This window comes from Benincasa hispida, chromosome 4, assembly GCF_027475165.1.
Source record: "Benincasa hispida cultivar pf3 chromosome 4, pf3_genome.v1.1, whole genome shotgun sequence".
Lineage (NCBI taxonomy): Eukaryota > Viridiplantae > Streptophyta > Magnoliopsida > Cucurbitales > Cucurbitaceae > Benincasa > Benincasa hispida.
In genome coordinates, this window is record NC_143481.1 from 10,230,211 (window position 1) to 10,252,017 (window position 21,807).

Consider the following 21,807-nt stretch of genomic DNA (forward strand, 5'->3'; position numbering starts at 1 on the left):
GGTTTTCAGAACATCTGAAAGGATGGGACTCATGCCTATCGAAAAATGAATCACAGTGAGGAAAACCCAACCTGTAGATTAGAGATCCCAAGAAACAGGTTCAACGGGTAATAATTGATCACGAGTGATATATAGTGAATCATGCTAAACCAAATACAGAGTTCCATTCCTATGACTTAAAGTCTGAACATGATATCCTGAAACGTAAGAAAGATTGAACTCAGTTCTTAATGAGATCTATACTTAATGACAAGTGGGGTACCCAGCTACAAGAGTACCCTTGATAGACTCACCTGTGTGAATGTGGAAGTGAAGGCCGCTTCCTATGAAGTTTATAAGCAAACTCTCTAGAGCATTCACTAAACCGGGATTCATGTGCTAGACCTTAAAAGCACGGGCTTTCGTACTACACCCTAATAACACTTTGTGTGAGATGCTGTTAGAGATAGAGTTCAAAACCAAGGGTTACTCTAGTATATTTTGAATCATATACACTATGTAAGGGTTCAAGTCGTAAGACACCTTTGCTTATGCACAGTATTGTATAGACTGAAACTGCTCGATGAAAATCTTTCCTCTCTTCTCGTTTTGTTTAAATTTCTAAGTGGGGGATTGTTGGGTACAAATTTATATTTAAAATTATCCACTGATTATATTTAAAACGGTCCATTGATTATATTTAAAATGGCCCATTAATTAATTTTAAAATGGTCAGTTGATTAATTTTTAAAACGGTCCGTTGATTAATTTTAAAACGATCCGTTTTGATGCTGAAGGCCTATAAAAGGCGAGGCCTTCAGCAGTTCATGACAAAGAATTCATTTTCTTAATTCCCACTTCATTTTCCTCTCCTCCCCCATCTTAGCTTTCCGAGCAGTGATTTTAGAAAAGGTGTACGTTCCGATCAGTAACGGTGCATTTCCGATCGGCTTGATTTGGCTATTTTATCTTGGGGACGACATGGCAATTTTCAGACCTGCTTGCATACTTGGGCAGAGCCGCGAAACATCTTAAAGAGAGTGAGCTCCGCGACTCAACATATAACGAGTTTCTGTTTTGCAGGTTTTTCTCTTCGCTTGACCGCCGTGCCTTGACGGTTTTCAGTTAGGCATTTTGAGGGCCCTGCCGTTTCCAACAGAATCTAGGGACACAAGTTTTTCCTTCCGCATCTTTTTAGTTTTTGCCTTGAGAGAAAATAAAGAGAACTTGTAACTTGTGTAGAAAAATAAAGAAGTTCTTCATTTCTCCCAAACAATTCAAGTAAATTCATATTTCCAATACCTACTTTATTTACATCAATTTTTCTTTATCAATTTTTATAATTTCAACCACTAATTTAGTCTTCTTTTATTAACTTTCAATTTACATAAAGTTTTATTATCATTTCAAACACACATATTATATTAAACATTTGCCTCATCAATACCAACACACTCATTCCATTCAATCATCATAATTTTTCATTCCATAAGAATCATCATTTCACTTCTCTCTTTGCCATGTGTCAATCATGCATAATTCCACTAACTCTATCTACTCCATATTCTTCATGCTACATACACATCACGTGTCCATTTCTTCCTTTTCTTCCATGCTTCATTCCATGTCTCATGCAAATGGTATATGCCACACACACATCATGTGTCCATTTCTTCCATGCTTCATACAATGCCACACACATATCACGTGTCCATTTCTTCCATGCTTTATGCAAGAAGAAGAAGAAGAAGAAGGAGAAGAAGGAGAAGAAGGAATGAATGACGACGACTATGTTTATAGAGTTTATCAATTAGTATGACTATACTTTTTTTTTTTTTTTAAGCAAATAGAATAACTATCTATGAAGTATGATGATAGTTTTAGCAAATAGGAAAACCATCTATGAAGTATGATGATAGTTGTTATTACACTTTCAAACTTTCAATTATAAAAATTGACCTTTAAATTTATATAAGTGTTAAAATTGGACCCTCAAACTTACATGATTATAAAAATTGTACAATTGAAACTAATAAATTTGTATAAATTTGAGGGTCCAATTTTAACACTTACATAAATTTAAGGGTTAATTTTTATAATTGAAAGCTTGAAGATATAATTACAACTACCGAATATATTTTAAGAGTGATTTTTGTAAATTGCATATTTTTTAAAGGTTAACAATAAATTAATATTTATTGAAACTAGGCTAAGTAAATTTCAACGTTTGCAATTACATCTAAAAAAAAATAACTATTCACTATAAAAATTGACCTTTAAATTTATATAAGTGTTAAAATTGGACTCTCAAACTTACATGATTATAAAAATTGTACAATTGAAACTAATAATTTGTATAAATTTGAGGGTCCAATTTTAACATTTATATAAATTTAAAGGTCAATTTTTATAATCACAAGCTTGAAGATATAATTACAACTATCGAATATATTTTAGGAGTGATTTTTGTAAATTTAATATTTATTGAAACTAGGCCAAGTAAATTTCAACTTTTGCGATTACATCTAAAAGAATAATCATTCTATCATTCATTCACTCTCAAACCCTAAAATAAAAAACCGCCCATTCTCAAGGCTCTCACAATTGATGCTTTTACTCCATGGCTCAATCATTCCCATTTGAAGGCTGGATAAGAGTGGCTCTTATCGTCTTGAGCTTCGACAAGACGTCTTTCATGCAACTGCGCTTTTCAGGCGAATCTGCAGTGCAACATAGTCCAATGCCCATTACATCAACGAAGCAATCATACTGTTTAGTTGAGTCAATCTGTTGTTCTTGATAGTATAAATTGGTGCCCAACTCTAATAATGTAGCGTCCATTATTTCATATATGTCCTTTGGATAAGCCAATTGAACCCATTTGATCAAATTGAGATCTCCTGAAAAATATTCATAGGTTGGACATCTCCCTGTAAATAGCTCCATCAATGTTACTCCAAAACTGTACACATCTCCAGCTGTTGTAGACTTTCTTCCCACTCCATATTCTGCATTATCAAAACGGAGAACTTGCTTGCTTAGAGTAAAAAATTCTAGAAAATATCAAGTTAAACTGAATAGTAGGTTTTACATGAGTTACTAAAGATGAAATCTATTAGATAAGGATTTTGTCGTAATTGAAGAATATTTTTTCACTGAGCACATAAACTAAAGAATAGGTAATATTGTATTGAAGTTACAAATGTCTCTATCTTCTTTTTTGGGTTCGTATTTAATTTTCTTTCCATCTCTATTATTATTATTATTTGATTTTAAGTTATTTTGCTCGTGAGTTATCATGTTACACTATGATGTTTGACTTTTGCAATATATTTTAAATTTAACTTTTGAATAAAAAAAACAAAGCTTTAATGTCAGCTAACCTGGAGGAACGTAGCCAATGGAACCCTTTAAGACATGACTGGAAGTTATGGACGAAGACTGGTTATTTCCTCCTTCCACCAGTAAACGAGCTAACCCAAAATCCCCAACTTTTGCAGTCATGTCTTCCGAAAGAATAATGTTGCTGGGCTTCAAATCACAGTGAACAATTGGAACATCGTAACCATTGTGGAGGTAATCCAACACAGAGGCAACATCAATGGCAATGTTCAATCTCTCAATTAAATTTAACCCACTTCCGTCTGCATGAAGTTTATGCTTATGAATCCATGAATCCAAGCTTCCATTACTCAGAAACTCATAAACCAGAGCAAGAAACTCCTTGTGTTTGAAGTCTATGCTGGAGCAGGAAGTGATTAGCTTAACGAGATTTCGATGTCTTACGTTTCTTAAAGCTTCACACTCTGCAAGAAAGCTCCTCACAGAACCAGCCCTTTCCATGTTAATAACCTTGACAGCAATGGCAATCCCCTGTTCCAAATAGCCTCTGTATACAGTCCCAAAGCTCCCTTTTCCAATCAGATTTTCTGGGCTGAAGTTCTGAGTTGCCAAACAGAGATCACGATACGAGATCATTTCAGGCTTCCCCTTTAGCAATTCACTTGATTGGAATGATTTATCCTTTGATTTTCTTCTCATGAGGTAAACCACAGTACCAAATATAAGAAATATTGCGAACACTGCTGATAAAACAGAGACGACCACAATTTTAATCACCTTTTCTTTTGTCTTTGTCACTGCACATGAGAGATTGAGTTCATCGCAAAGCTTTGGATTGCCTTGCAAGTAAAGATTAGTGATATTTTCCAACTCTATTGGAACAATTCCCTCAAGATCATTGAAAGAGAGGTTCAGAGTTTGAAGAGCTTTTAGTTGTTGAAGTTCATTAGGAATGGGGCCTGAAAGATGGTTTGAGGAGAGATCCAGATGCTGGAGGCCTCTAAGATCCTTAAAAGTTCTTGGGATAGGACCTGAGAATTCATTGTTGGCCATTATCAATACCTCCAAGCTTTTGCAACCACTAATTGAAGGAGGAATATTACCAGAGATATGGTTACTAGAGATATCAATAGTAACAACATTTTCTAGAGATCCAATTTCTTCAGGAAGTGGCCCACTGAAAAGGTTATTGGAAAGGTTCAAAACCTTGCTTAAACCAGGCAAGGCAAGAGTGGCTCTTGGAATACGTCCATTGAGCTTATTTTTGGACAAATCCAAGGAAAGCAGATTCATGTAGTTCCCAAAAGAGGTGGGTATGTTACCTACCAAATCATTTCCTGACAGATCAATTTGATTTAACATTCTAAGATCACCCAAAGAAGTTGGAATTCTACCAGAAAGTTGATTCCTTGCCAAACCAAGCATTTGAAGCTTTTCCAATTTGCCAATTTGAGAAGGGATTTCACCTGATAACGAGTTGTCACTCAAATTCAGGAGAGACAACCCCTGCAGATTAGAAATGGTGGAAGGTATATTCCCATAAAAACGATTCTCTCCCATGTACAACTTAGAAAGATCCTTGGAGAGATTCCCAATGGAATCCGGAATCACACCCTCGAAATTGTTCCCATCAAGAGCTAGAAAGGCAAGGCGAGAGCTGTTTGTCAAGGAGGTGATGAAGTTGAGGCCTCCATTTGCATCTGAACCCACAAATTTGTTGTATCCAATGTTGTACATTAAGAGATCGTGAAGCTTCTCGAGACCAGGTGGGACTGTCCCTTCAAGTAAATTGTGGGCAAACCGTATGACTTGTATTCTTGTAATGTTATGCAACGACTCAGGAATTGTTCCTGTAAACTTGTTGAAACAAAAATTGAATACTAAAAGATTTGGGAGTTTTTCTCCAATATCTTTGGGAAATGTTCCCCAAAGTTGGTTGGAGGCTAAGGCCAGAGTGATTAAGGAAGACATGTTGAATATGGCAGGAGGAACAGTGCCAGAGAGGTTGTTAATGGTGATAATCAAGTGCTTCAAGTTTGGAATGGCAGCCAGTTGGGTGGGAATGGAGCCAGTTATTGAATTTGTGCCTAAATTTATGGTAACAAGGGAAGAAAGATTACCAAAAGATGGTGGAATTTCACCATAGAGTTGGTTTTGTGCCAAAATCAGAACTTGGAGTTTGTTCAAGCGGCTGAGCTCGTCAGGGAGTTTCCCATTGATTTTGTTTGACATCAAATCAAGGATCTCAAGATCAACCATTTTGCTGATGTTGGAGGGTAATTGGCCTTGTAAAGTGTTGAAACTCATATTCAAAACTCTCAAGCGAAAAAGATTGGTGATTTGATGTGGGATTATCCCTGTTATTTGATTGCTTTGAAGTTGGAGTGAATGAAGGAAGGAAAGGTTTCCAAGATGAGGATCTATGGAGCCGGAGAGTTGAAAGCCGGTGAGATTCAAGCCAACAACTCGTTTGCCATCTCTGGTGCAGCTAACGCCGACCCATTTGCAGGGAGATGAAGTTTGATCGTTACTCCAGGAAGACAGGGGATTTGGAGGCCGAATGTTTTGAAATGCAGACTTGATTGCAAGCAGAGCTTGTTTGTCTGTGTCAAGATTCAGAGTGGCTGACACAACGGCCGGAAATGAAGAATATTTCAAAGCTATAATGGCAGTGAAAATGGCAAATTGGAAGTGGGTGGAGTGAGAAGCCATGCCTGGATGGTTGGACTTGAATGGCGGAAGAGAATGAACGAATTTATAGTGTAGAGTTCGCCATGAATGGAGGGCCCAGCTTCTTGAAAAAGATGATTCAGTAGAGAAGGCACCATTTGACGGTCAAAATGCTTAGCATGATAGTTGAAGATGAGAACTTCCAGTGTGAATTTTATGCCCAAGACCAAGTCATTTCTTTTAACTTATGGTGGTGATTATTAAGAAGCGTGAGATTTAAGAATTACTCTACAACGGTTATTGTCACAATATGACTATTGAAGTTTAGTCCAAAGTCCAACCATTTTATGTGACTAATTAAAATTCGTTTAGAATGACTTATCAAATAGTTTTAAAAAAATCAATTAATTCACATACATTTTTCCTCTTAAAGTTGAAAATTCGATCCCCATTTCTATTATTGTTATATAAAAAAAGTTCCAAAAAAAGTTGTTAAGTGTTGAAATAATATTCTTTAAACCAGTAAAATACCATTCCAAACAAGTCCTTAGTTAATTGGTAAAGAGTTTTTAATTTGCTAGGATAAATTATGGTACTACTAATTTAGTTTTTCAAGATATTAATTTTGAAAAGAATTAAAGTATTTGACAGATTTTAGAAATACTTTTATTTTAAATCTTTTTATCAAAAGATTTTTAATAAAAATATTGTTTTGAAAAATATTTTTTTTCCTAAATTCAACCCAAACATGTGTTTGGATTCTCAAACACGCCACCTAAGCCTTCGATTAATATTGGATGTGTAAGAAAGGTAGTGCTGTTTCACCCGTGCTGTTTATTGCAATCGGTGACTGAGAAAATAAGATTTGAAGAAAATTGAGTGCGTTTTGTTTTTGACCCAATTTATGATTTAAGGAAAAGATTGTGTTTATGGTTGGAAATTCTTTACTGTTCTTAGAAAAGAATTTGAGCATTTCTATGCAAGTTATTTAGGTTAAATTACAACTTGGTGACTAACAACTAATTTTAACAAATAAAGTCTACAACATACTCAGTTTGGCCCACTACTTGAGATTAATAAATTTGGCCCACTATTTGAGATTAATAAATTTGAAATTAATATGTTGGAGCTAATAAATTTAATTTTGGTTCAAGTTCATAATTATAAGATTGAGTTCTTCGATAATTGTGAAAAGTAAATTAAGAAGGAAAGATAGAGTTATTCGACAAAGGTAAAAAGTAGATATAAGGATGAAGATAGAGTTTATTGGTTGATGTGAAAAACTTCAAAAAAAAACCCATTGCTTATATATAAAACAGTAAAGCAAACATCACTTTCTATACATATCTAAATTATTCCACAAATTAAATTAAAATAGAAGAGAGTAGAGAGAGAAATACAAAATATTTATAGTGGTTCGATCAATATGGTCTACATCTATGGTGTAAGATGAATACTCTTGTATTAGCTTCATGTATTAGCTTCAATCTTCAAGAACAAAATATAACATCTGAAAACTGAGATGCATAACCTACAATTTTAAGCAGTTGGACTCAAAAAAGCTTTGAAGTACAAATGTTTGAACATTTGGACTTAATAAGTTAAAAGCCTACTCACGTAGTCTTTTTAATAACTAAAAAGCCCAACAAAAAGATCTTTTAAATTTAGATGTAAATTAGATGAGAAGATGAGCTTGAATCAAGTGTATCTTCACATAAAAATGTAAACACAGTCTTGATTTACCTTGGACTTTAATCACAAACAAGCAACATTAGTTACCTTAACTTAAGTAGGCCATAGAAAAATTCAAATTTCGCTCCTAATAAAGACTTTGTAAACATATCGACAAAATTATTTTCAGATGCAATCTTCTCAAGCTTCATTGTCTTTTTATTCACTTCATCTCTCAAGTAATGAAACTTCACATCAACATGTTTGGTTCTATCATGGTATAATGGATTTTTCGAAAGTGCAAGAGCATTCTGACTATCATATTAAATAGTAAGTTCTGCTATCTCTTCAAACATGTCAAATATTAACCCTTTCAACCAAATTGCTTCTTTCACATACCCACATAAGGCAACATATTCCTACTATGTAGTAGATAAAGCTACCACATATTGAAGAGAAGGTCTCCAACTTGTGGCCCCAGATAACTATAATTCTCCTTGTTTGCATGTCCAAACTACTCAACATAAACGGTCAACTTCACTTCAAGACTCAGGGAAGACTGTATCCTTTAGGCTTCAAAACTCTTCAATCGTTTACCTGAATACAACTCAATTGTGTAGACGAAGCTCTGAGGAACTAGATGATAGTTCAATTATGTAAACAATATTAAGAAGCATTAGACGATTGTGTAGACGATAGTTGAGTGGAACTATACGATCGTACAAATGATAGCTGAAGAACTAGACGATCGTATAAACGATGAAAAGAGGAGCTAGATAATCGTGTAAATGATGCAAGAAGAGCTAAGCGATCATGTACACGATACTTAAGTAAAAATTTGACGATCATAGAGAAAGAAAGAACACAAGTATTTAAGTGGTTCAGCCAAAGGCCTACGTCCACTGTGCAAATAGGGAGAGTTTCTTTTATTACTTCTTCTTTAAACTTCTTTACAGAATGAATGTCTTGCTCTCTCTCTCTCTCGTTCTCGTTATTCTATCATTGGTTTTCTTTTTATACAGGCTCTTGGAAGAAGCTCTGGTGGTTACAACAAACAAAACAGAAAGAGGTGACAACGATAAACTGATTATAACTTCTTTGTCTTCGGTTCTTTCTGTAACACAACTATTTATATTGCCAAACACTTTAAATACAAAACCAGTTGTTCATCTTCTCTTATCTAAATCTGAAGCAAAATCAGTATTAACAAAACCTTCTAAACACTGAACATTAGAATCACTAGTTGTGTAAATTAAACCATAATACCTAGTACCTTTTACAGACATGATTACACATTTTATAGCTTTCCAATGACTTTTACTTGGACAACTCATAAAATGGCTAATAACACTCATTGCATAAGACGAATCGGCTCGAATACATATCATTCCATACATCAAACATCCTATTGCATTAGAGTAAGGTACCTTTGCCATAACTGAAAATTTTGTATCTGTTATTGGCTGATATGAAATTTTGGCAATTTGAAATGAGAGGCTAACGAAACAGTCACTGGCTTTGTAATATCAAGATTAAACCTCTTAACCACACTGTCAAGATAACCCTGTTGTGTAATTATGAGTTTATTAGTATTTCTGTCCTTAACATTTTTCATACCTAGAATTTTTCTAGTTGGATCTAAGTCTTTCATATCAAATTCTCTGCATAACTCGGCTTTCAATTCAACAATTTCAGAATATACAAGAGAAGCCAAAAGCATATCATCCACATATAATAACAAAAACACATATACATCTTTCGAGACATATTCAACATAAACACAACTATCATAATCGCTTTTGCAAAATCCAGATTTAACAATAAAAGTGTCAAACTTTTTATACCATTGTCTTGAAGATTGTTTAAGTTCATAAAGTGACTTTTTCAATCTACACACCAATTTTTCCTTTCCTTTTTCAATGAAACCAAGTGGTTAAGACATATAGATTGCTTTTTCTAATTCTCCATGTAAAAAAGCAATTGTCACATCCATTTGCTCCAACTTAAGATTAAAATATGCAACTAAAGACAACAAAACACGAATTGAAGAATGTCTTACAACAGAAGAATAAACCCCATATAATCAATCCATATTCTTAATTAAAACCCATTGCAACCGATCTAGCTTTAAATCTAGGTTTATTTTCACAACTAATATTAGGTTTTACTTTATACAACCATTTGCAATCAACAAGTTTATGATCTAATGGTTTTTTTGTTAGCACCTAAGTCTCATTTTTTACCAGTGAAGCCATTTCTTCATTCATAGCAACTAACCATTTATCACTATCTTTAGACTGCATTGCTTCATCAAAATTGGAAGGTTCATGATTTAATGAGATTTCATCACAATTTAAGACATGAGCCGATTCCTTCTCCTGTTCTATTGCACAACTTGCTTTGTTATATCTCACTAGTGGTCTAATAAATCTTCTCTGTCTCTCTCTAACTAAATGGTAGTCAACCAAACTAGATTGTGATTGATGATCTTCAGTACTCATAGACTCAGGTTGCTCAATAGATAGTTCACTAGTCATCTGATCATCAACCCCTATTGCTTTATGATTCGAAACAAATTGTTCTCTTGAAGATCCAACAATGTGTGTTTTTCCCAACTCAATCTCAAAAGAGTTTGAAGATATATTGTCAATAAATTTCTTAAAACTCATACTACCTGACAACTCCCAAGGCATATCCAATTCATCAAATTTTACATCTCCACTGATAATACATTGTCCCTCACCTGGTTGTAGAAGCCATAATCTATAACCCTTTACATTAGACGGATTACCAAGGAAGATACATTTCCTTTCACGTGGCTCTAGCTTGTCTTGTCTAACATGTGTATATGCTGCACAACCAAACACCTGTTGGGATTGGTGTCCTAATTCTTCTGGAGTCTCGTTGTTTTGTAAAGATACACATTCTTCAATGAATAAAATAAGTGTTATTTAATTTTGACATTTACTCATATCCAATAAACAAAGCTCTTTGGTTATCTTATGTGAACTTAAGCATGTATATGTGATATACAAGTGGATCATGCCTTAAGTGATAACCTAAATAGGTCTGTAGTATAAGGATTAAGGTGGGATACCTGATTCTGGTGACACTACGGATACGACCCACTTTGTAGAGGTTTGCAAGTGTTGTAAACTATTACAGATAGTAGATCCTGACTATTCATGTGGAGATATGGAGCGGGGGTGTCCTATACAAAGAGTTTGTATAAGATCTGAACCACAAGATGATTAGACTCTGTATATAACGCCGTTGATATTAGAGACTTACATCTCACCTAAACGACCATAGGTGACACGACCTCAATCCTGAGTGTTCTGAGATCTTCTGCCTTTGAGGATGGTCCTTGGATTAGTATGTGTGAGAGTGGCCATATTGCCAACTCAACATGCCTACTTTTTTGGGGGCTTGTCTGATCTGGGAGCTGAGAACTCAATCCACAAGATGGAATTCACTTCTTTCCCGAAGTAGGGATAAGTAGAGAGATTGCTCCCTTAAGGGCTGATTCTAGTGCTTGAACATAATGGCCACAACTTCTGTTTGAAAGAGAAGAATCAGTCATAGTAGGACTATGACTTATGTTCATTAGAAGGATCAGTGGTTCTTAAGGAGACAAATATAACTATAGAGGCATAATGGTTATTGGTCCAACTGTACTTACGAACGATTTGTGAAGGGTTGTCGCACTACTCATTGGTTAAGATGGACACATAATATATCTGTAGTAAGGAGATTTCAGCTGTCAATCTTTGATGGAGTGCCTGAGTTAACGAATGGTGGATCCCGTGACTAAAGATTTTAATCAGTTATTCACGTACCGTTGAAGCTTCGAGCTACAGATCCATGAGGTCTCCTTGGTAACTCAATGGATTCAGTTGAGGATTAGTTCTTGGTGTTGATTTGAAATGTTCAAATTGACAATAGGTATTTTGATTATATATGATATAATCGGTATGATGTATGAGATACTTCTAGTGGAGGATTGATGTAAATGAGATTTACATTAAGTACCATGGAATAGAAAAAGAACTAAGGTTTATATGTTTCATGAGATGAAATATTAAAACTATAGGTAATAAATATAGTATGATAAGTTGGTTATCATTTATATTTATAATAATATTAATTATTGGATAATTAATTCTTTTTCTTTTAAATAACCAAAGTAGTGGGTGGTTATTGGATCATGGTAACCGTGAGTTTAAAAGGAAAGTGGTTTCCTATTTTCAAAAAGAAGTTTTTATAAACAAAAGATTGAAAAGGTTTTGAGTTTTTCTCTTGTGCAAAAGAAACTCACGAAGTCGTCAAGTAAATTCGGATTTACTAAACGATGACTGGGCGAGCTAAACGATCGTGCGCAGTAAACGATCACATAGTTTTGCTAGACGATCGCTGGCCTAAGGTAAACGATCGTTAGAGTCTGTAGGCGACAGACCGAGCTAAATGATCGCATAGCTTTTGCTAGACGATTGCTTAGCTTTATCTAAATGATTGAGCATCGACCTATACGATAGGTCTTCGCCATCTCCCACTTGCCCAGTCGTGTACACGATCTGTATTTCCTCCATTCGTCTGCCTCATACCAAGTCCGAACAGAGCCCACCCTCTGGATTCTCACACCGAGAATACCAAGGTCACTTTGTTGGTGGTGTCAGACTCAACTCGACACCGTCGAGATTTTCTGGAGGCCGTTTGTGGTGTTGTGGAGGCCGTTCGTTGTTGTGGAGGAGATTGTGACCGAGGAGATCGTTGAGGACGAGCGTGAAATGTTCGTGCTTTGTTATGGTCGTGTAGATCGAGCGTTCGAGGTTGCTGATAGTTTGAGCGATCGCGTAACGGAGCATGGAGACGCATCCTCATATATACGTAGAGTTTGATCTCTATTCATTTAAGTTTATTCATGCTTTAATTTCTCTGTATGAATTGAATACCCATTTGTTTGAAGTTGACTGTAAATATATTGTTCATTTATGATTGTAATTTGAAATAGTCTTGTTCCACTACTCATGGAAATCTCGATTCCGATTTCCTTCAATTGGTATCAAAGCCAAGTTCTCTGATATTCCAAATTACAGATCTGAATTGAATGCATTTTGCAGTCGCGGTGGGTTTCTGCATTTGTGGTTAACCGTTTTCTGCATTTGTGGATGAATATGATGAATGTTTCAGGTTTAAATTGCTTTTTTGTTAAAGCTTTCAGTATTACAAAGTGTTAACTGTAAGGCCCTATGTTTTTGGACGGAATTAACTTTGCAATCAAGTCTGTATTTCGAAAAGTTCGAGTTTGTCGAGTCGTTCGTGATGAAGCTTCGGCGCATGGCGATGCAGTTCTCAACAAAGAAGAAGACCAAGCGTTGGTTGGATCGTGTAGTAATAGCTAAACGATCATTTGGATTTTTCTAGATGATCGTATAGTAAATGCTGAACGATTGTTTAACTCTGGAGCGCTGGTAGGCGATAGAAGGAAGTGTTTGTTTTATCGTATAGACGATCATGGGGTGCTTAGTACACGATGGATGGTAGGAAAAGCGATGCTTTGCCGAGCAGTTCAAGACCCAATTCGCCTATTTGAACTTGAGACTCCTTGTCTTTGTAATAGTTAGCTTTCCTTTTTGTGTTTTAAGGTAATTTTATCCGATTCATCAACTCTTATTGCCTATACATGTGATGTATGGTACTTATATGCCAAAGTGTTTGTTATATAGTTAAAAACCCACCTTAGGTTGTGCAATTACTCATGCATCATGTATTATAAATGTTATAATCGAGCATGAAGACATTACTTGAAAGCATACGCATGCATCATGAAATATAAGAGTTGTATTTTGCATGCAGTGAGCATTATCATGCATCATCCTTTTATTATAATTGTTATAGTCTAAGGGTGAATGGAAGCATATTTTGCTTGTTTCATTGCGGTTTTGTTAAGCGTTATATAAAAGAAGTAGCAATGAATGGACAATGCATTGAGCATGACACTTAGGCTGTTTATAATCGTTATGAATGCCTTGCATGTGTTAGCTTAGCATTGTGGTTGTTTCCGTTTATAAGTGTTATAAAAGAAATTAGACCTAAAATCAATAATTCAGAGTTGCATGCGGGCTTAGGGTGAACTCAAGTTTTTTAAAAGGGTTTTAAAATTGAATTGAGATAGACCTAAGTGCAAATGGTTCTAAAAAGTTTAGCAACCTAGATTAATCTTTTAAAATCGGTTTAATAGGATTAAATTGGATGGAATAAAAGATTAAATTTGTTGTAAACCTATCTATAAGGGACCTTTTGTCTAAGGCGGGTTCTGGCTAGGCTGGGTTCTTAAGTTGACGGAAACGTAACACCCCTACCTAGGAATCTACCTAGAAAGATGAATTAGATAGATTTTCAACAAGCATGCGACATTTTAGTCAAAGACTCCGTTAAAGAGTTTAATGGATGATGATCAAAAGTTGTTCAGCTATCCAAGATAAATGTTACTCTTGGGAAAACCTAAAAGTCACTTAGTTAAAATCCTTAGCCTATTTTTTCTAAGTAAGCTAAACCCTAGATTATAAAATACTCAGTGGGAAAAAGAGGCGTATCAGATATGTCTATGATTCCACTCACATTTCTCCCTGTATGTTCACACCGTGAGATTTATGCTTGGCCTCGAGATGCTCAGGATGTATCCCCCGTTCGGATGGTGTTTGCATGAGTCAATATCAAGGTGGACGGAGAGAGTATTTATAGTAAGTGGGTGAAGGGTATGTGTCAACACGTCCTATGGTCTCTGTCATTGGTTTACACCGTGAGATCATTCTATATGCCCTCGTGTCGCCTTCAGAGCATTCCCCTTCAGATGGGTTTTGTGCAGTTGGTCAATATCAAGGTGAACTCTAGAAATGGATAGGGTCACTTTAGGTTTTACCCCAATCAGATTTTTCCCTTCGGATTGGCCTTTTGGGATGGACCTCTAGGGCTTAAAATGGTGGGTCACACTTACGGGAGATTGTTAAGTAAGTTACTGATCTCTTGGCCAATTCAATGATGGCTTGTCGTTATAGGAACAAGAGTTGTTCTGGTATTAATGATTGGTTGAGAACTTCTTAATTCAAAGGAGGGATAACTGACCTCCCTTCGACGGCTTTTATCCTAAACCTTTGAAGCTTCATTGCAAAACTAGATGTCATACGGGGTTCTTGTTAGTTTTGCTAAAACCTTATTGGATGTTGTTTTGTTTTACAACGTGCATTTGCTTAAAACCTAATGTAGGTCAATGTGTTTTTCTTTTCAGCAACTTGTTAGTATTTTCGTTTAAAGCTTTTAAAATTGACCGATTACTTATAGTTGAAAGAATCATGTGAAATGAATTTCGTGGCAAACGACCCTCATCCCACTACTCTCCAAAAGAGGAGACAAGACAGTAAATATGATTTATTGGTCTTGGAGATATGTATGGTAGAGAATGATGGTTCTGCCTGGATCCTTGATTCAGGTGCCACCAATCATGTCAGTTTCTCTTACCAAGGATTTAGTTCCTAGCAAACGTTGCCACAGGGAGAGATGACTCTTCGAGTTGGTACTGGTGAGGTTATTTCAGCTGCTGCTGTAGGTAGGCTGAAGTTATTTGTTGACAAGAAACGTTATCTGTTACTGGATAATGTTTTTGTAGTTCCCCATATTAAGAGGAACTTAATCTCGGTTTCTTGTCTCATTGAACAAAGCTATACCGTCTCCTTTTCTGAGAATAAATTGTTTATTTCAAGAATGGAATGGAGATTGATTATGGTTCAATGGGAAATAACTTATATGTACTAAGGCCGTTAGTCATTACACTGAAATGTTCAGTACGACAACAACAACTAATAGACCAAAGGTTTCTCCAAAGGAAAACGCCCATCTTTGGCATCTTAGGTTAGGTCACATCAACCTCAATAGGATTGAGAATTTGGTGCAAAGTGGACTTCTAAAGAGTTTAGAAGAAAACTCCTTGCTGGTATGTGAATCATGCCTCGAAGGCAAGATGACCAAACGACCTTTTACTGGAAAAGGTTACAGAGCCATGGAAACCTTGGAGCTTGTACATTCAGACCTCTATTGTCCGATGAGTGTTAGAGCTCGAGGTGGGTATGAATACTTCATCTCTTTCATAGATGATTATTCAAGGTTTGGATATCTTTCATACATGCAAAGAGAAGAGCTGCATGAGTTGCAACTCATGCTTGGAGAAGACAAGGCAAATAGTTGCTTCATGTGTGAGGTACTTCAAAGATGGATAATGGAAAAACCCATATTTCCATTTTCTGTTTTAGTTTTCTTTTCCTTTTTTGATTTTATCTAAAAATAAAATTTTGATTTAAAAAATCTATTTTATTTTAAAAATGAAAAATTAATTAATTTCATAAATTAATTATTAAATAAAACTTAATTAATTTAATATCAAATATTAAATTAATTTTAACACATATCCATCTTTATATATTTAAATCATATTTAAATATATAAATTCTCCTATTCCGTTTAATTCTAAAATTAAACATAATTATATCTCATATAATCACTAATTCCCTTAATTATAATTTGAACGTTTCAAATTAACTTATCACGCTATTCTAGAGCTAGTTCGTTACGAGTTAGTAGGAGGACCTTGTGGACCTACAGATCATGGATTCCAACGATCCGAGATTAATTGATTAAACTTATTAGACCAAATTAATCTCCATTCGTTAACTAATGGGTCACTCCACTAAAGCTCATAGTTGCACTCCCCTCACTGTAAATATATTATGTTCACATGATTTAACCATAATCAGCAAGTCGATCATTCACAGGTTGTTTGTAATAACGGTTGGGTCAAATATCTGTTTTACCCCCGAGATTACGTCTTATTTCTCAAGTCCCTACTGATCCTCTAATGAACAATTGGTTTGTGATCCAATCACCAAGCCAAACTCTCTCAGCCTAATGAGAGGGTGGGGCCCCTTGTTCAAGACCTGGATTCAATACTAACCTTTCTCCTATCCCTAAATCGGGTAGGCACGAACTCTGTCCTTCACCCTATGTCTCCAGCTATCTATCCAGTCTTACCCCTGAAATGGGAGTCTTATTGAGCCGGCGCTGTTGAGCCAACCCTCAACTATGCAAATCTAAGGGCAATCTCGAATAAACAGGAGTTCATAGTTAGCTCAAGATTAAGATCGAGTTATCTAGGTCATCTAGGTAAAATAGTCAGTCTTAAACAGTAAACATCGTTAAAAAGTAAAATTGACTTATTTCTTAGTCCTGATCTTATGCAAACTAATTGCAAAGGACGCCCCCACTCCTCATGTCATAACATGTACGAATTAGGATCACATCGTATGTAGTACTTTACAACTCTTTGTAACAACTACATAGTATGCCGCATCCAATGGTGTTACCAGAATAAGGTACCCAACCTCATTCATGTACCATAGATCATTTTGACTATTTACTCTAACCCGATCCACTTTTATGTCTCCACATAAAGTTCAAGTACTCATACGATAGTCATGGGTCTTAGTTTATTAGATTTAGACTTTCATACAATTTATGAGATCAATAACAAGTATATTGATAATAGAAAATGTTTATCATTTTACAAACTGCGAGTTTTTAGGACATAAAACCCAACAATACTCCTACTTGGACTAAAACTCCAGTGGATCAATACATACAAATATATACAATGTTGAGTTTACATGGAGAGAATAAAATGTACAAATACAATAAGCTAGGGCATCACAATACCCATCAATTCTCCCACTTACCTTAGTGATACAAAGCTCGTAGACGTAGTCCTACTAGGTGACCTTCGAACACTTTAGCCGAGAGGGTCTTCATAAATGGACCAACTATGTTTCTTTTGCCGATTCACTAACAGCAAGATACTCAACTTTTATTGTGGAGCCCACAACACAACTCTACTTGATGCTTCTCCATACAACTGCTCCTTCGTTCAGAGTGAATATTGAACCTGAAGTTGATTTCCTCAAATCAATATTGGTCTGAAAGTCAGATTCGGTGTATCCAGTAAGGATCAGATCCTTAGAACCATACACGAACATATAATCTCTCGTTCTCCGAAGATACTTGAGAATGTTTTTAATAGCAGTCCAATGGTCATGACCAGGATTGGACTGAAATCTGCTGACAATTCCTACGACATAGCATATGTCGGGACGAGTACACAACATTGCATACATCAAACTCCCAACTGCAGATGCATATGGAATTCGATTAATCTTCTCAACCTCTTGAGGTGTCTTAGGAATCTTCTCCTTAGACAAGTGAATTCCATGCCTGAAAGGTAAAGATCCTTTCTTGGAATTTTTCATTTTATACCTAGACAACATCTTGTCTATATAAGATGCTTGAGATAATGCCAATGTTATGTTCTTGCGATTCCGAACTATTTGGATTCCAAGAACATACTGTGCTTCTCCCAAATATTTCATTTGGAATTGTGAAGCCAACCATCTCTTAACGTCAGCTAGATATTCTACCTCATTCCCAATGAGTAGAATATCATCAACATACAACACTAGAAAAGCGACAATTTTGTTGACGATTTTCTTGTAGACACAGGGTTCGTCAATATTTTGTTCAAAGCCATAAAATTTGATCGCAGCGTCAAATTTCATATTCCAGGATCTAGAAGCTTATTTTAATCCATAAATGGATCAATTAAGCTTGCAAACCTTTTGCTCTTGACCCTGTTATATAAACCCTTCTGGTTGAGACATATAGATACTTTCTTCAAGATAGCCATTCAGAAAAGCCGTCTTGACATCCATTTGCCATATTTCATAAAATGTGGCTATGGACAAAAGTATTCTAATAGACTTTATCATGGCAACTGGAGAAAGGGTTTCTTCAAAATCTAACCCCTCTCTTTAGGTAAACCCTTTTGCCACAAGTCTAGCCTTGTAGGTATGTACCTTACCAGCTTGGTCTCATTTTCTCTTGTAGATCCACTTGCAACCGATGAGTTTTACCCCTTCCGGTTGATCTACAAGATCCCAGACAGAATTGAAATAAGTGTTATTTAATTTTGGCATTTACTCATATCCAATAAACAAAGCTCATTGGTTATCGTATATGAACCTAAGCATGTATATGTGATATACAAGTGGATCATGCCTTAAGTGATAACCTAAATAGGTCCGTAGTATAAGGATTAAGGTGGGATACCTGATCCTGGTGATACTACGGATACGGCTCACTTTGTAGAAGTTTGCAAGTATTGTAAACTACTACTGATGGTAGATCCTGACCATTCATGTGGAGACGTGGAGCGGGGGTGTCCTATACAAAGAGTTTGTATAAGACCTGGACCACGAGATGATTAGACTTTGTATATAACGCCGTTGATACTAGAGACTTACATCTCACCTAAATGACCATAGGTGACACGACCTCAATCCTGGGTGTTTTGGGAACTCCTGCCTTTGAGGGCGATCCTTTGATTAGTATGTGTGAGAGTGGCCATATTGCCAACTCAACATGCCTACCTTTTTGGGGACTTGTCTGATCTGGGAGCTGGGAACTCATTCCACAAGATGAAATTCACTCCTTTCTCAAAGTAGGGATAAGTAGAGAGTTCGCTCCCTTAAGGGCTGATTCCGGGGCTTGAACAGAATGGCCACAACTTCTCTTTGGAAGAGAAGAATTAGTCATAATAGGACTATGACTTATGTTCATTAGAGGGATCAGTAGTATTTAAGGAGACAGATGTAACTATAGAGGCATAACGGTTATTGGCCCAACTGTACTTATGAGCGATCTGTGAAGGGTTGTTGCATTGCTCATTGGTTAAGATGGACACATAATATATCTGTGGTAAGGAGAGTTCAGCTATTAGTCTTTAGTGGAGTGTCTGGCAGTTAACGGATGGTGGATCCTATGACTAAAAAGTTTAGTCAGTTATTCATGTACCGTTGGAGCTTCGAGCTACAGGTCCATGAGGTTCCCTTAGTAGCTCAATGGATTTAGTTGAGGATCAGTTCTTGTTGTTGATTTGAAATGTTCAAATTGACAATAGGTATTGTGATTATATATGATATAATTGGTATGATGTATGAGATACATCTAGTGAAGGATTGATGTAAATGAGATTTACATTAAGTACCATGGAATAGAAAAAGAACTATGGTTTATGTGTTTCATGAGATGAAATATTAAAACTATAGGTTATATAGTATGATAAATTGGTTATCATTTATGTTTATAATAATATTAATTATTGGATAATTAATTCTTTTCCTTTTAAATAACCAAAGTAGTGGGTGGTTATTGGATCATGGTAACCGTGAGTTTAAAAGGAAAGTGGTTTCCTATTTTCAAAAAGAAGTTTTTATAAACAAAAGATTGAAAAGGTTTTGAGTTTTTCTCTCGCGCAAAAGAAACTCATGAAGTCGTCAGGTAAATTCGGATTTACTAAATGACGACTAGGCAAGCTAAACGATCATGCAGAGTAGAGCTAAACGATCGTGCAGTATTTACTAAACGATCACATAGTTTTGCTAGACGATCGTTGGCCCAAGGTAAACGATCGTGTAGATTCTGTAGGCGACAGAACGAGCTAAATGATCGCATAGCTTTTGCTAGACGATCGCTTAGCTTTATTTAAATGATTGGGCATCGACCTATATGATAGGTCTCTGCCATCTCCCACTTGCCTAGTCGTATACACGATCTGTATTTCCTCCGTTCGTCTGCCTCATACCAAGTTTGAACAGAGCCCACCCTTTGGATTCTCACACCGAGAATACCAAGGTCACCTTGTTGGTGGTGTCAGACTCAACTCGACACCGTCGAGGTTTTCTGGAGGTTGTTCGTGGTGTTGTGGAGGCTGTTTAATGTTGCAAAGGAGATGGTGACCGAGGAGATTGTTGAGGACGAGCGTGAAGTGTTCGTGTTGTGTTGCGGTCGTGTAGATAGAGCATTCGAGGTTGCTGATTGTTCGAGCAGTCGTGCAATGGAGCGTGGAGACGCATCCTCGTATGTGCGTACAGTTTGATCTCTATTCATTTAAGTTTATTCATGCTGTAATTTCTCTGTATGAATTATATAACCATTTGTTTGAAGTCGACTGTAAATGTATTGTTCATTTATGATTGTAATTTTGAATAGTCTTGTTCCACTGCTCGTGGAAATCTTGATTCCGATTTCCTTCAACACCTTCAAATGAATAAGATTTGGAGGCTTTCTTGACCAAACTTCTTGAGGAGTTTTCATATTCAAAGCAATGAAGGATTACTATTTATGAGATATGTTGTTGTAGATACAACTTCACCCGCAAACATTTAGGAAGCTTTGCATTTACAAGCATAAATCTCACCCTCTCAAGCAGAGTCCTATTGAAATGTTCTGTAAGACCGTTCTGTTGTGGTGTCTAAGGACATGTGTGATGATGCTTAATGCCAGATTCTTTACAAAAATTTACAAAACTAACATTTACATATTCTAGACTGTTATCTATTCTCAAAACCTTAATTCTTTTCCTGGTTTGATTTTCAACTAGGATTTTTCAATGTCTAAAGATTTCGAATGAATCACTCTCATTGTTCAAAGTAAACACCCACAACTTCCTTGAGAAACCATCCATAATACTCATAAAGTATTTTGCTCCTCTGATGGTAGTAATCTTTGGTGGTCCCCACAAGTTCGAATGAACATAATTTAGTATCCCTGTGGATAACTATGTGCTTTTTGAAAATTTCACTCTCGTAGATTTTTCAAGAGTACTATTCTCACATAAAGGTAATTATGAAAGCTTGAAATTACCAAACAAACATTATTTGTGTAATTCACTTAAGACTCTTTAAGAGACGTGAGCTATTCTCTTGCACCAAAGGATAATTTTTTTTTTTTTTAAAAAATCACATGGTCCTAAAACAACATTTGCACAATAAGCATCATATGAGGATCCATTCAAAATATACAGGTCGTTTCTAAGTGTACCCTTGATTTCTAAAAGAAAACCTTTATAAATAAGTACATCCCTGCCAACTTGCCAGTAAAACCTTCTTTATCAAGTTGTCCAAGAGAAACAAAGTTTCTCTTTAAATCAGGAACAATCCAAACATCAGGCAGGAACTTCTCCATTCCATCAAAGAGTTTCAACTTGAT

At 35.9% G+C, this 21,807-nt stretch overlaps 1 protein-coding gene across 1 annotated transcript; it reads right to left on the reverse strand.

Annotated features, from left to right (window-relative positions):
* Window positions 1-2,442: 2,442 nt before the first annotated feature.
* LOC120075345 (uncharacterized) lies at window positions 2,443-6,152 on the reverse strand. Its single transcript, XM_039028647.2, has 2 exons — window positions 3,363-6,152; window positions 2,443-2,987 (listed from the first exon to the last, which is right to left on the reverse strand). Exons 1-2 carry the CDS (start codon window positions 6,031-6,033, stop codon window positions 2,605-2,607), a joined length of 3,054 nt encoding a protein of 1,017 aa, XP_038884575.1. The 5' UTR covers window positions 6,034-6,152; the 3' UTR covers window positions 2,443-2,604.
* Window positions 6,153-21,807: the final 15,655 nt, after the last annotated feature.